At 40.1% G+C, this 16,982-nt stretch overlaps 1 protein-coding gene across 1 annotated transcript in view; it reads right to left on the bottom strand.

Annotated features, from left to right (window-relative positions):
- Positions 1-16,982, bottom strand: part of celf1 (cugbp, Elav-like family member 1) — a 78,110-nt gene that overhangs the window by 48,183 nt on the left and 12,945 nt on the right. The window contains exon 3 of the mRNA XM_028015255.1: positions 6,650-6,698. Within this exon, the coding sequence (XP_027871056.1) occupies positions 6,650-6,698 (49 nt within the window). The remainder of the gene's footprint in view (positions 1-6,649; positions 6,699-16,982) is intronic.

Here is a 16,982-nt window from a genome sequence, read left to right as displayed (position 1 = left end):
ATAGAAAGCTTCTGTTGGCCGCTTCAGTGCTCTGACTCATGCTAACACCTCTACCATCTAGAGAGCGGCGTCACATTCTGGTGAGCAATGTGTGGATATATCTGTCCAGTTTTTACAGTATTTTTTGGCTGCCTACATACAGTCATGAAAGACATTTGAAACATGAAGTTTGTTGCATTTTGATTGTTACCATTAATTTGTTTTTATATGTTTTATCTTCATGTGAATCTTGATTGTCATTTTCCTTTTGTTGAACTGGAGTTTCCCCCATTGTGAGATAATAAAATATTTCTACTATATGATATTTATTCTTCTAAAAGGCGAAATATCAGTTCTCTAATTAAACAGTTATGAACTACTGTATTTATTGTACAGAACATAAAAATGAACAATAAACTTGAAGAAAACAAGTGTCATTTTATCCATGGCTTTATGTCTTTACAGGTATAAATAATTTCCTTTTGTCTTAATTTACACGAGTTACTTATAATTATCTATGCCTCAATGATTAAAAATTTTTTTTGTATACACAGTAATGGCATAGTTACTTTGAAAAGTAACTTTAATCGGATTACTGATTAAAAAAGTAACTTGGATTACTGATTATTTGATTTGGAAAGTAACCAAGTTACATTAAAAGTAACTTTTTTAGTTATTTTCAGCAGCTGCTAACAACAGCGTTGTGCACCACCTGTGAAATTTACATTGATCTTTGCCAATACTTAATTGCAAATTATTTTATAATGGTAACATCAACAATGTGTCTCCACTTATATGGTTGAACTGAAGGGGAGATTGTTTAATGGTTACAACAGTACAAAAAAACTTTAGTAATTTGTGTGTGTTTTTGTGTGTTAAAGTATTGTCTGGAAAACTATAAATAGAACTCTATTTATAGTTAGAGTCCCAGAGTCCAGGTTCTGCATCACAGCAGACTGTTCCAGTCATGTGTTGTCTCCATTGCTACCAGTGTCTGAGTTCTTTGCCTCATTGTTCACCTGTTCTGCCTGGACTTCTGTACAGGCTTCCCCCTCCCCAGCTATTTGGGTCAGCTCCTCCTGGTTGATCCCAAGGGGCTCCCAAGCCCACCGAGAAACATAGCCCCTCCATCGTGTCCTGGGTGTGGCAGGTGCCTGGAACACCTCAACAGGGAGGCATCCAGGAGGCATCCTAATCAGATGCCCGAGCCACCTCAACTGGCTCCTCTCAACGTGAACATGATCCACTCAGACTCAATGTTCCCCACCTCCCCCGGAACATGTTCAAAGGTCTCCCGGAAATGGGAGTTAAAGCTTTGTCTCACAGGAAACTCTGCCAGACGTTCCTAGCAGACCCTCACAATACGTTTGGGCCTGCCAGGTCTGACCAGCATCCTCCCCCACCACAGGAGCCAACTCATCACCAGGTAGTGGTCCATGAACAGTTCTGCACCTCTCTTCACCCGAGTGTCCAAGATGTGTGGCCGCAGATCCGATGAAACTGCGGCCTAGGTTGTCCTGGTGAAAAGTGCACATATAGACACCCTTATGCTTGAGCATGGTGTTTGTTATGGACAATCCATGACGAGCACAGAAGTCCAGCATCAGAACACCACTCGAGATCAGATGAGGAAAGCCGTCCTCCCAACTATGCCCCTCCAGGTCTCAGTCTTTGCCCATGTGAGCATTGAAGCCCCCCCAGCAGGACAAGGGAGTCTACAGGAGGGGCACTCTCCAGTACCAGTACAAGACCAAGCATTCCTTCTGTTAAACTGTATATACGTAACTCTCTAGGTACCTGTTGATACAGATACCAATTAAACAAGTTGGTCCTTATATTCCACACAGTAAGTTTTGTAGACAATTTTTTTATTTTATTTAGAACAAGCTGGCTGTTCTTCTCTGCCTGTTTTAACAAATCACATATGGAGCAGTACATACTGGTTAGTCTTCAAATGCTTTTGAAGATGCACTTTTCGCTAGAATTTAGATCCCGAAATCTGCTTTGATGGGGACCAGAATTATTTACCTGATGGTGGCTTGGGCTTCTGGTGCATTTAATAAGCCTGCAGTACAGTACATTGAGAAAACCAAAATAGAATGCACAATCAAATTGTGCTGTTCTACTTATGGTAGCTTAAATAGAGGAGAAGCCAGTTGACTCAGTTGAGGAAGGAAAGAAATCAAAGTGCAGATGTCCTTTAGACAGCAACAAGTGCAATGCACTGCACAATAAATGCGCACACAGCTCTACTGTTAAGCTCCAATTCATCACACATCTCAAATGACAAGCGGCAAATATATGATGTAAACCTAACGCCGTAAGAAGTTAACTAACAATATGTTGGACCCTCCCCGATTCTCGTCTTGACAGTTTAGCTAAGTACAGAGAGCAGTGTGCTGGTTTCATATCCAGACTAATAACGCAGATCTGACCACTTAGTACACTAACAGTTTCAACTTTATGTGCAGAGAACATTGCGGATCGCAAGGCTTTGAAGCGTCTAGCACAGCTGATCCGCTTCTGCTGGATTTTTCTCCCGCATAGAGGAGTTAGTGCGGGTAGTGTTGTAGTCAAGACCACCTACCCCGAGACAAGACCAAGACTTTTAGGGTCCGAGACCAAGTCAAGACCAAGATCTGAAAGATTCACACATCCATAAAAATATCTAGATTATGGTTGAAACTATTCCTCGAGTGATTCGAGTACCTCGATTATTAAAATTCCTTGAGGAAAATTTATCTGCCTTGAAGCTTCGTTACATTATATTTTATTATTTAGTGCACCGTGTTCCAGCCGGGTTATTACTTGTGTTCCGCGGAGCTCTGTCTTCCGCCTCTGAGTTGTTGCATCGGATTTCTTATGATTTATGCAGCGCAATTCTATTACTGACAATTAGACAGACATCTCCTGCCACTCAAAGAAAACCACTGTGCATGTCTTGTAGCGCTGCGAGCGAGTGAAAAGTGGGGAGCGGGTGGTGGGAGTAACAAAAACACAGAATTGGTAAGTCACGTTATTGCTTGGATTTTAATCGGTGCATTTTGCACCCATCGAAAACAAACATGTTAACAAATAAACGGGACAGTATGCTGTAAATTTGTAAAAATGCTGTAAATTTGTCAATTTTAATTTCTTCTCATATATTTATTATTGTTTTTCTTCTTTGTATATTAGGGTGGCTTTCCACGATTCCAGATACTGTATAGGATGACCTGGTGCTGTTACATGTCAGTTATTGGGGTGAGCCAATCAGATATCGGGAGGGTGGGGGGGGCAGTGCCCCCTGAGATCCCTTTCTGGCTCTGCCTCTGTATCTCCATAGAGAAGAGTTGAGGTAAACAAAAGAAAAATAAATCCTACTGTGCTCTCAATGAACAGGGTTATCTTTTTTATATTCACTCTACACATTATTGTACACACTGTAGTTTGCATGGTTTCAAAGTCCTAATACAATCCTCCCAAAAATGTGAGGAGCTTTAGACAGAGTGAAAATGACTTTATATTATGTTATACTCTATATGTATTTCATTGACCCTTGACAATGTAGACTACCAATGAAGGCATTCAAAAGTGAACACATACACTCATTGGCCACTTTATTAGGTACATCTGTCCAACTCATTAACGTGAATGTCAAATCAGCCAATGATATGGCAGCAACTCAATGCATTTAGTCATGTGGACATGGCCAAGACAGTCTGGTGCAGTTCAAACTGAGTGTTAGAATGGGGAAAAAAGGTGATTTAAGTGACTTTGAACGTGGCATGGTAGTTGGTGCCAGACAGGCTCGTCTGAGCATTTCAGAAACTGTTGATCTAATAGGATTTTTATGCACAACCATCTCTAGGGTTTACAGAGAATGGTCCGAAAAACAGAAAAAATCCAGTGAGTGGCAGTTCTATGGGCACAAATGTCTTGTTGATGCCAGAGGTCAGAGGAGAATGGCTAGACTGGTTCAAGCTGATAGAAGAGCAACAGTAACTCAAATAACCACTTGTTACAACCGAGGTATGTAGAAGAGCATCTCTGAACGCACAACATGTCAAATCTTGAGGGGGATGGGTTACACCAGCAGAAAACCACATCGGTTGCCACTCCTGTTGTCGTGATCTGTGTTTTCTGTGTGTTAGTTTCGAGTTTTCTGTGTCTTTGTGTCTCCTTGTTGTCCTGTTCTCCCCTCGATTACTCCCAGGTGTTTCTCGTTCCCTAATTACCCCATGTATATTTAGTGTCACCGTGTCTCTCCGTCTCTGTCGGGTCCTTGTCTTACAGTCGTCTAATGTGGGTTTTGTCCTCCGTGTTATCCAGTCATTTTAACGGTTGCTACCGGCGTCGAGCATGGCTTCCGCTCGGCCGTGTTGCCCGTTGTTTGGACTGTGTTGCTGGACATTCCTCATTAAAAATCATTCATTTACTTCAACCTGGGTTTGCTGCGTCTGCCTCACCTCTCACTACACCCGCACTTCATGACACCTGTCAGCTAAGAACAGGAAACTGAGACTACAATTCTCACTGACTCACCAAAATTGGACAACAGAAGTGTGATGGCCAAATCCATGGCCACACTCTGATGTCGGTAACTCTTTTTTTATGCACAGTTTATTTTTTCATATAAACACGACAACACTTTAGTTTCAATAAAAACATTTATTAGTTGATTTGAATGCATTTGTTCTATTTGTTAGCGCGCACATTTAGTTAGCATATGTATTTATATCAACTTAAAGTTAATTTTGTTTGCCTAAGACTAATTCTGCTTGTTTTCCTGCCGGTTCTTACCTTCCTTGGAGTTGCCAGACAAAGGATGGGGGCCAGGGCTCAGCAGGCTCAAATGCTGATTGGACTGCACCACTAGTTCCTGCTGGCAGGGGAAATTTGTAGTTTCTTTGTTTAGATAAGTTTTGTATTTAAGTAAATAATAGTATTTAAAGTTTAATATTTTTGATTTTCAGTTTTGGGTCTTTAGTTTAGCCACACTTAGCTGTACTGTTATTTGTTTTTGTGTTATTTGTAATTGTATTCTGTTTATTTACCCCTATTGTGTCTTAATTGGTCTGATCAGCCAGTATATAAACCCCTGTGTGTCATTTCTTTGTTAGGTCAGTTATGTTTGTTTGTGCAGCCAGTTTGTTTACATTTTTTGCCTGAGTTCAGTTTTGTTTCTTTGACCTCTTTTATGAGCTCAGTTTATCTTTTATTTATAATCTTTGGGTTAAAAATAAAAACCCTATTTTTCTAATATGTCCTGTGACTCCTCCTGTTTTTAACTTGGTCCATCACAAGAAGATTGGAAAAACATCACCTGAAATCGAGACAAGGAGTCTTGATTTTTGCTGTGACATTCAGATGGTACGGTCAGAATTTGGTGTCAACAAAATGATAGCATATATCCCTCCTGCCTTATATCAAGGCAGGATGGTGGTGGTGGTGCAATGGTGTGGTGGATATTTTCCTTTAAGACTTTGGGTCCATTAGTACCAACTGGGCATCGTGTCCACACCACAGCCTACCTGATTATTGTTGTTGACCATGTCCATCCCTTTATGACCACAGTGAACCCATCTTTTGATGGCTACTTCCAGCAGGATATTGCGAAAATGTCATAAAGCGCAAATCATCACAGACTGGTTTCTTGAACATGACAATGAGTTCTTTGTGCTCAAATGGCCTCCACAGTCACCAGCTCCAATAGAGCACCTTTGGGATGTGGTAGAATGAGAGATTTGCATAATGGATGTGCAGCAGACAAATTTGCAGCAACTGCACGATGCTGTTATGTCAATATGGACTCTTTGAGGAATGTTTCCAGTACTTTGTTGAATCTATGCCTAACCCTATCTATGACGATTCAACATGGCATAGATTCTAAAGACAAAAGACTATGCCGACGGCCAATCAATGAACAGGAGCAAAGCTTGCGTCACCCACACACCCACACTAGGGCACTAACCCTAAAGCAGGGTTAGTACTGTAGAACCTAACCCTGCTTTAGCCCTACTAACTAAAGCAGGGTTAGTAGGGCCTAACCTCTCCCTTAGAGATAAGCTCAGTCATTCGGTAGGGACTCAGAGTAAAGCCACTGTTCCACCATGTCAAGAGGAGCCAGTAGATGTTGCTCTGCTTCTAGTTAGGATGCTTCCTGGATGCTTTCCTGGCACATCCTACCAGGAGGAAACACAGAGGAGGACACGCTGGATGGACTATGTTTCTCAGCTGCCCTGGGAATGCCTTGGGATTTCCAGAGAGGGGCTGTCCCATGTGATTGTCTGGGCCTCCCTGTTTAGGCTGCCACCCAGGCAACCCAACTCCAGATGAGCAGAAGAAAATGGATAGATGGATGGAGATAGACCTAGTTTATGGCTTGGGCAACTGGGAAATTCAGTTTTCATGCTTCACCAATGCAGATCAAACTTCCCGAAAATTGCAAAACAGCTGAAACCCTAAAAAAAAAACCTATTTGGAGTTGGCTTTGATTAATAATAACAGAAACATTGATTAATGTATTTGATGTATATTTGGTAGTGATTATTTTTGATTATGACATTTGATGAAATGTAATGTTTGTTGCTTATTTCATAATTGGTTACTGTATGTTTTTATCAAATTAAACACTTTAAACTGCCTTGTTGATGAAAGGCGCTATATAAATAAAGTTGACATGACTCACCGTTGCTTTTTTCACTGTCTGCTGGCTTCATCTGGATTGGGTGATGCATCTAAAACAGTGAGAAATTACAAACTGCTCATCACAGTGATTTGCAAGTTTATCTTCTTCAGTGCTTTTTCTAGATATCCAAAGTCTAATATTTTCTAACTGTATTAATGGGACTCTTATTTTTGAAATACGCAATTACTGAAACCGAATTTACCACTACAAGTTGGGGACATTGACTGTGTTTTTAGCTGCTAGTGTATTTATTGTGATGAAGTTAAAATAGACTAAAAACTCACATCACCAGACATACAAGTGGATTTATTAAAATCGACATAGTGTCAGAGTAGCTTGCAAACCCAGGTACAATGCTGAAAGGGTAGTATGTATTGTCTGAAAGAAAGAAGATGGAGGCTTTTGGTGTTCCAATTTCATGGATGGAGCATGCAGAGCTAATATTTAAGGGACTGTTCGAACACAAAACCAATGAACAGAAATAAAGTTAGATAAAGGCAGAGACATAAGCAACACCTGGACCATGTCGGCGAACAAATCTAAGTTGCTCAAAACCTAGAATGATGGCTTCACAGCATACCTCATGCCTAAAGCTAACTCAATCTTCACCAGATACATGTTCCACCAGAAGATGCAGAGTAATGGTGAGTCATTTGAACAGTTTGTCACTGAGCTCAAACTCTTAGGTAGTAGTCCCTTACTAGCACGTGCACCCATTCACCTTTTTGTCCTTCAAATGTGTGTTCAACCTCCAACATGTGTGTCCCAAATTCTCTACATCTGGCCTCACCCCACCCATTTTTGGTCCTATTTCCACCCTTCTACTAAGTCCGCATCCAGGCGAACCTCTGCGAAGTTTCTTACCCATAATTCATTGTTGCATGTGTTGTTTTGAATTAAAAGGCGGAATTATGTCAATATGTTGTTGGGTTTTTTTTTTCATCTTCATTGAAAATTCAAATAGAAAAGAATGACGAGACACACATTAGTAACTAAAAAGTTTGATGTGATAAACTGAGTAGAAAATAAGAAGAAATAATAAAGAATAGTCAAACTAACTGTAAGGAAAGTAAAACAAAATCCATTTAAAACATGCCTTGCATTTTTAACATCTTAAGCTATTTACTTATTTATGATGTTGCATCGTCACAAATTATTTTGCTCTCCCCTAAATAAAATTTATTCAGGCAGAGGATTTAATTATTAATGTCATTGTTTAACTCTTCATCCCCTGTTAGAAGACGATATTTTATTATATTAAAACTTAAAGATAGAATAGATTTTTTGTAGAATATACAGTTTTTAAAATCTTTCTAAAAACATTAATAAAGTTGCAATTGAAAAAAATGGTGTACTGTCTCAAAACCTCAGTCACAAAACCCACATAAATGAATATTTATTTTTAACTTCTTTTGCAGAAGGTCATTACAGGAAGAACTTCATACATTATTGTAAAATTAATATCTTAATATTTTGTGGGAGTGGAAAAGAAGGACATTTGGTTCTTATCTTCCTCAGAGATATCATCATGATTTTTAAATAAATGTTTTCTTCTCAGGCTACAGAGGAAGAAAATTGATGTCATAGTGTTCTTTATGATTTCTTGTAACATTTTTGGTGCATAAAATCACAACCATTCAGTTTCTTTTAAGAAGCACATTTTAGTTCCACTAGTCCAGTGGTTCCCAGAGTGTGGGGCGCGCCTCCTAGCGGGGTCGCCGTGGCATTGCGGAGGGAGGGATAAGGGGAGGATGCGGTATGGATGAATGACAAAAAAAACAGTTACACAAAGTGTTTCACCGTAAAGATGGTTTGTAGTTTGTTTTGTTGCAACCTGAAGTGTGAAATAAACTTCAGTGGAGTTTAAAAACAAAATTGTCATATCCACTGAGCTGTGAGTGTGTGTGTTTCCTACCTTTTCTCCTGCAGGGTGTGTCAGGCAGGTGTAGCCAGCTGCAGCTCATCAACATATGAGGAGGAGCGATTAAATAGGAGCTGGATTCTGGTGGCAAATGCTAGATGGTTCTATCGTACCTAATGGTAACCTGAGCTACCTAGTAATAGATATTACTGAGTCCCAGTCATTCTTCTAACTTTGTACCTGTCCGTTTTTTTCCCCCAGAGTCCTCGTTCCTGGCGTGATTCGAGCCTTCACTGTTTTTTCCCCCCCCAGAGGCGTTCCATCAACTGCATGCTGATAGCAGCTTTCTGTTTCTGCCTGGCTCCTTCCGATCTGCCCACCATCGCTTCCTGATCTCCCACTGATCCATCTGCCCTGGACCTCCACTCATCAGCTCACCTGCCTTTCCACCCTCCAACGGTCCCTCGCTCCCTAAGCCTGAAGACAGCATTCGGAGAGTCCTCGTTGCTACTCACCTGCTGGTAGCCGATCTCTGCCTCAGTGGATATATCCCCCAACCCCCAGGATCACCTCATCTCCACCAACAATAAGATCTGCCTCCTTTCTGTTGCACATAGATCTCCCATCTAGTCAACTTGTCAGTAACTCATCTTTCCCCGCCAGAGCGAATCGGCGACCGGTCCTCACCTCTTGTCGTCAGTTCACCTGTCCGTCCCAGCTGCTATTAAATAAACTTTGGACTTACCATAGACTATGTTTGCATTTGTAATTGTCCTGCACCAGTCAGGTGAACCAAACATGACAAAAATATGTGTCTAGGTTTATGTCTGGTTGAACGATGTGTGTGCCCTGTTTTGTTTTTTTCTTTTTTGAGGGGGCTTTTATTGTAAACCATTGTGGGGCCCAGAAAATCTTTGGGAACCACTGCACTAGTCTTTTTATTTTTTACAATGAAGCATCAAACCTTTTTTTCTATTTTTTTATATGTACTGTTTGTCCTTTACTTGATCTTTGTTAGCAGATTAGCTCCACTTTATACCAAACTAACTTTTCGTCACAAAAGAGATGCTTTTCTTTTAGTAACAGCTGAATGTTAGTCATGTCTCTAATTAGTCAAATTGCAGTGGGAATTACCTTTAAGAATGTTAAATTCAAAGTTGGTACATTTTAATAAGTGATTTTTTGTCATCTTGGAAATTAGGGCAAGTTCAAAGCAAGCTGTGTCTGTTGCAAAAATAAGAAGACAGTTTTCAAATATAAAGTATTGAAATAATTTTTGTTTCACTCTACTGAGCATGTGTGATTAAATACCTTTACTCTACATTTAAAAGTAGATATTTTTTGTTGTAGTTGTATTTTTTAGCAGCTTCTTTTGCAGAAGGTCATTACAGGAAGACCTTCTGCAAAAGGTCTTCCTGGTGGAACAGTGACCAGTTCCACCATTATAGATGTCAAAGTTATGGCACAGGGGTGTACTGTCCCAATTGTCAAAATTTTGCATGCTTGTGATCTGCACCCTCGAGCACTTATGTGCACTTCGACTGGGTCCACTTCGAAGAAAAGGGTATATTATCTCAAAACTGAGTAGTATTGGGACAGAGCCAAAGAATGTGGTTATACCAATAATGACAAAATGGTATGGGGCTGCATTGTTTTAGCCACAAACTTACCAAAGGTATGAGAAAAGTTACTGTACCAAAGCCAAGAGCTAACGCAAGACAAAGCTATTGGCATAGCCCGCTCCCACAAGTTAGTGCAGCTGCTGCTAAAAGCCAAGGCTAACGATAACCAGGAAGTACATGCAGTGACCAAAAGAACTGGAAGAAAAGGTTTCAATCAAACAAAAGGACAAAATGAAAACCAAAAATTACCCAGCAAATGTATGATGTTTGTTGAGGTACACACACCAAAAAAACAGAATTTCTTGCGAAAGGGAAACTGTCATGGTTTTTGCCCACCTGCAGAATATTCCCAGGAGGCAGTAGGAAAAAAATAATAAAGTTTACTGAACAATCAATGAATAGTAAATGTGGATCTTTGTTGGGAAGTCTGGAAGCGGGAACACTGGAAAAACAGCGAGCAACAGAGTCACTGATGATGAATGTGTTATTACTGGAGCTCTTACTGATGAAGATGTGTCCCCCTCATTGGGTTCCAGGGTTTGAATCCTTGTGTGGGGATTAATCGAGAGTTGTGTAAAGCAGAGGATGCTTACAGCGGTCAAATGGCAGATGCTGGATGGTCTGCCATCCAGCATCTGTCATAATGCAGTAATGACGTGCAGTCATTATTGCACGTCAAACACGGGCAGTAATGCTATTGGTCAAAACTTACCAACTTACACCAATGAAAATGAGATTCTATAAAACAGACTGACTCTAAAAATACAGTGAGATTTTGGGGAGATTTTTGAGATTTGACTTTGTACTGTAAGATGATTTGTGGAACAGTGTAATAAATCTCCACCCGCCGTGGCCTGCAGTTAAAGGACTCGTCTCTGAGTATTATTTCTTACCTATAAATATAATTAAGAGTTTAAGACCTTTTCCGATCCTACAAATGGTGACCCCGACGTTTGATTTGAACAACAAAAAAGGACAAGAGGAACAGAAGGGTCTCGCTCCAGACCAACGTGGACAGGTAGCGGTCTGGGCCCAAAAATCTCAGAGGGGTGCTAAAAATGAGATGAAGTTCTTTGCTGCGTGTCACAGACGGGTTGTCATCTTTGCGCAAACATCGAGCTGCTAAAACTTCTGATGTCTCATAGTTATCATCTAAATTTGAACTCTCAGCTCGGAAAAATAAGCACTTATCAGTCTGGTTCTCGCCCTGTTTGGCGATGGTAACACAGGAATTTTTTTTTCCATCTATAAGTTACCTTATATCAGTCAATCTGGGTAGTTCTGAACAAACACCTTCATTGAACTGACTATAAATATATAGCACGATTTGTTTAATGTGGCGACAGGCCATGAACTTTAACATGAACATTAAACCAGCTGAATCCACAAAGAGAGATTGCGATCTCTATAAGCAGGTCAGGAGGTGATTCCAAACTTCCCCGGGTGAAAGCAAGGAACCTCTCCAACAGATTTCCTGGTGTGGCCTGAGATATATGAATAAAGGAAAAAGCAGAGATTGCGATCTCTTAAGTTGTTGAAAAAGAAGAAAAAGAAGTAGCGCAGAGATTGAGATCTCTATATAGTTGATGTAAAGCGCTAAGAATAAAGTTTAAAGGTCAATGGACCATGTAATCCGACCGGGCGGGCCGTGATCCAAATCCTTAATTTCTGCTGATTAGAGAAGAAATCTTTCAGTTAGAAATAAGGGGCCTGAAACAAGTCTGAGACAAGCTCTGAGAAGTCTCAAAGTTTAGGAAATTGAGTTTTTTTTAAAGAATATTTATGTGAATTAAACTGCAGTGTGTGTTTCTTTAATTTCTTTGTCTGAGATCTCTGGAAGAGGAGTTGGAGTTAATTTGTGCCTTGGTTGAATAATTGTGGTCCTAACATAAGAATATTCTATAGTGTGCACACATTAAAATTGACCAATGGCTAGTTAAATCAGTAGCCAACTAAATTTATATTTTTATAAATATAATAGTCAATAAGTTATATATATATTAGAATCCCCGGGAAGGAAATTTCACAGAAAGTGGAGAAAAGAGCAATATTAGGAAGAAAGATAAATGGAATGAATGTGCTGAGACAAATGCTGAATAACTGGGAATGAACGTGTATGTGTCTGCTGTGTAAGTATTCAAACGGCATGCTCTGTATATACTGTAAACTTTGAAATGTGCATGTTTTGGCTTATTAAAATGACTGATTGCTTTCGAAGTGACGTTGAAGCGTGACTCTCTGCTTAAGACTTAAAATTTGGTCTTTAATTTTGTCTGCAATTGTCCTATACTGTTCGTAATTTGTGTAATAAAGATAGGAAAATATAGCCATATCTGCTGCTTTGATTCAGAAACATAAAGTGCACTGGAAAGGAAAAGAAAATAGCACACGAACATTCCCTCCCACCCTTTTTACCCCGCTCTCCCTGCTCTGTCTCTCTCTCTCTCTCTGTCCACCTACCCCTCCCTGTCGGTCTCGCCTCCCTCCCGCCCTTTCTGTCTTTCTGTTTCTCCCTCTCTTGTTTCAACACACGCCACAGGTCCAGATATTTCGTGATCTGAGACGGGTACGCCCAGTTGTAGTTCATAGCAGTAAGACAGCCCACTTCCTATTACGTCAACAACCAGCCCCCACCTTTGGGGCATCTCGGACTGCAGCGTGAGCAGTGAGGTTCTTTCGTCTTTTTCTTCTCTCTTCTATTTGTTCTAATACAGAAAAAGTTTAAAGCATAGGCCTTAAATCAACTCAAATAATACAGACTTTAATACAAATAATCATAGTTTCTGTGACACTGAACTATGTTGAACATCTTTAAATGTATATTTTACTGTAAATAGAGTTGAATAACTGCATGAAACTTGCAAAAGTGCTATATCTATTGAAGAATACATAACATATTTAGCTATATTTAGCAACAATAAACAAACAATACTACAAGGAACAAATACAGCAAGCACAAATAACTAAAATAATCAATTTATTTTTAACTAACTTCAAAAATAAAAGCTGAATAATAAGAAAACTGCAACTGACAGAAAAACTTAAACTGAATTTCAAAAAGTGAAACAACTGCTTAAACACACAAGATGAGTAACATACCGACTGTGATCATTGGTTCAAAAAATCCAGAATATGCTACTCAAATTCCTAAAATTTTCAAGAAATGGCAGAAGTGAACAAAAGGACTTCCATCACCGTGACCGGAAAATGGGAGCTTTGACTTATCCCTTTGCGAACAAATGGAAACGAGAATCACTGACTACAAAGCAAAAAATAAAGGTGAGAAAAAACAAGCTAAAAGAGAATTAGAATTGAACATTTTACAACTATTCAAGGAAGAAGGTGAAAAATACAGGACGAACTTAAAGCAGGAGCTCATTGAGTTCAAAAATAATTATGAAAAACCCAAAGATGACGAAATGAATCCTGTAGGGTTGTATCCAGCCCTGAAAGGAGTCCTGAACATTACAGGTGATTTTGGATACAGGACTGATGACCAACTAATGAATTCTAGACAAAGTAATGTTGAATCACCTCAAAATAAAGAGCCGGAAGCTCAATCAGATACATCATCTACAGTGCATGCAGCACTGCCAACAGTAGTTCAAACACCAGTTCCACCCAGAGGTGCACCACAGACGAGCTCAAGCTCACCGGAAGATGAAGGTCCACCTCGACGAAACTATAGCATAATTAATAAGCATGCAAAAAGTATGCAATCATCAACATCACACGCAAATGCAGATGGCTACAAGCCAGCTGGCAGATATTCTACATCAATGCCACCAATTCCAAACGGAATTCAAACCACTAATGTTGGATGCTCCACAACGCGGACAGTTGGAAATAATAAAATTCTTGACTGCTACGCTGGTCATGCAGGAAGTCGCAGAAGCGGAGATGCTTATTGGTTAAGCTTAGACCACAAAGGCATTGATTTGCAAAGTGATAACAATCAGACGCTGATACAGGAAGTGGAAATGGAAATTGATGAAAGCCTTGCATGATTAGTTGAACAGGAGCATGGATGCGAAAATGACCAAGACGCAATAGATGGTCTATGTACGAGCACACCTGATAAAATTCAACACATGGCCCCAAAACGAAAAGAATACAATTTGAGATCCAGACCTGACATATGCAAACCTGATCGTTACGACCCCTCAAAACAATTACCAATCATATTAAAAGGAGACGTTGCTCAATACATACCATTTGCCTCGATGGACCATTTGATCGGGTTAGTCTCGCGGCTGCCAGACATTCATGACGGCGCAGGAAAATGGATAAGAGTACTAGAAGAAGAGACAGTTGGCAAAATCTTGGCACTGGGAGACATCAAAGCAATTTTTGCAAAAGTTCTCGGAACTGCCACCATGCAGAACGTTTTGAAAAACCACCCATGGATGCTGCTAAAACGAGCAGATGGAATTGAATTTAATATATGCCGGACGGCAATCTGGGTTGCCTTGAGGGCAGAATTTCCTATTAAATTGGACCCCATGACCTTGAAAGGGGAACCAATCAGTGACTCGGAGAATCCAGCATCTTATGTCGCCAGACAGTTGAGAAGGTGGAAGGAGGACATGGAGTCTGGTGTTGAGGAATTTCCAATGACTGCAGCTGTGTTTCGGCAATCAATAGTGGATGTGATGCCATTACCAGTGCGCACCAAACTTGAAGAAGTGGTGGCGCTGATGTCAATGCCGCACAAGAAATTTCGTGACCATGTGGTGCATGCAATAGAAAAATACAGAAGAGATGGACAAAAACTCACTAACCAAGAAAAAAACATTCAAAGGAAACTGGCTCAACTGCAACTTGGAGAACTTCAAAGTAGAAGCAAGACAAAGATTCAAGCTGCAGTGGTGAGGGGAACCAACATCCTAGCCCGAATGTAGCCAACTTTCCGAACGTAGTGAGTACAGCTCCACAGATGTATACTCCAGCTCCACAAATAACTCAACCTTCTCAACCAGTGGTGAATGTTTACCCACAACCATGGAACTCACGTCCATTTGTGCCTCGAGGAAGACAGCAAAGAAACCCCTCATGGACTAACAGAGGACGAGGCGGTCCAACCAGAGCACCCGGAGCATGCTGGACATGTGGTGTTTTTGGACATCGCGCTGACCAATGTCGAAATGGTGACAACTCATTCCGAAGACGGCCGCATGGTAGAGCCAGACCAGGTCCACCGACAGCTCTATACAATCACCAAGCAGTTCCTTAAACCAACAGGGAACTCCATACGACTCACAAGGAGTCCAATATGATTTACCAGTTCAACAAAATTCACCAACTCAATACAATCCACCAAATTTTGGATACTAGGGATGCCCAGAGGACCCTAGGGGAGAAAATCAATACCCAATTCTAACCACAGGTGCGGACGATGAACCAATATTGAAAATTCAAATTGAAAACAGAGAAACTCCAATGTTGGTCGATACAGGAGCAGCTTACACTTGTGTGAGTCCATATTATGCAACGCATCTCCCCATGTCTGATAAATTTGTATCAACAGTAGGGTTCTCGGGAACAAGACAATTAATCCAAATGACAGCTCCTGTTCAACTTGTAACAAATGACAATGAAATAAAAATACCAATTTTGGTATCTGATCAAACACCAATTAATCTGTTGGGAAGAGATGCTCTATGCAAATTAAAAATAAAAATTTGGTGTTCTCCTCAGGGGGTGTATGTTGAAAAAGAAGGTGTGGATCTTCAAATGTACATGCAACAAAATGAAGCTAAAGTGCATTGGCTAGGAGACATTAATAACTCAATTGAAGAAGTAATTTCTAAATGGGGTCAATACATTCAAATACAAATTCCCGAAGCTAAAAAAACATTTCTAGATTATCATTGCACAATGTACTATGACATTTCAAAAAGCACAGAGTTTGAAGAACAATGGGACAAAGAAACGCAAGGTGAAGCAGTGAACCTTGTGTCCCAATACATTGTCGTTGGGAGACAAGGAGCAGCTCTCAATATAGAGATGAATGATTTCGTTTCTCAATGGTACAATGTTGCAGAATCTGTATCACACATAACATTGTTTGTAAATAAAAACTTTCATGCCAAAGACCTTGGACCAATGATGAAAACTGCGACACAGATTAAATGGGAACAAACAGAAAGCCCATTAATTTTTCAATCAGAGGATGCAACAATGATTAAAATAATAAGTGAAACTTCTATGACAGCAAAACCACAGGTGGTAACTGTACCAATTAATGACACAGAACAAACAGAAGAAAAAGATGAGTTGGATGAAAATCCGTTAATGCATGACATGTTGAGGCAAGTTCCTGAACCAGTATGGACAAAACATGAAACAGATGTAGGCCTGGTAAAATCAGCCAACCCATTTAAGGTAGAACTGAAACCAAATGTTAAACTTTCATTTCGTCCTCAATATCCATTAAAAACTGAAGCAGAAGAAGGAATCAGCAAAACTATTGAAGGATTATTAAAAGCAGGAGTGTTGGTGGAAATTGAAAGTCCATGCAATACTCCAATTTGTCTGGTTTTAAAAGCAGATAAGTCAAAGTATCGCCTAGTACATGATCTTCACACAATAAACGACTTGGTGGAAGATAGATCTTTGGCAGAAATGCCCAAGCCCCACACACTTTTAACTGCAATTCCTGCTGAAGCAAAATTTTTCACAGTAATTGATCTGTGTTCAGCATTTTTTACTATTCCTCTAGCGGAACAATCTCAATACCTATTTGCTTTCACTTACAGAGGTAAGAAGTACAGCTACACTCGATTACCACAAGGTTTCAAACACAGTCCATATGTGTTTAATCAAGCTCTTAGGCAGGACCTAGAAGGAT

This window comes from Xiphophorus couchianus, chromosome 4 (genome assembly GCF_001444195.1).
Source record: "Xiphophorus couchianus chromosome 4, X_couchianus-1.0, whole genome shotgun sequence".
Taxonomy (NCBI): domain Eukaryota; kingdom Metazoa; phylum Chordata; class Actinopteri; order Cyprinodontiformes; family Poeciliidae; genus Xiphophorus; species Xiphophorus couchianus.
The sequence above is the reverse complement of the archived record's forward strand: the minus strand, read 5'-3'. Positions and strand labels throughout refer to the sequence as shown.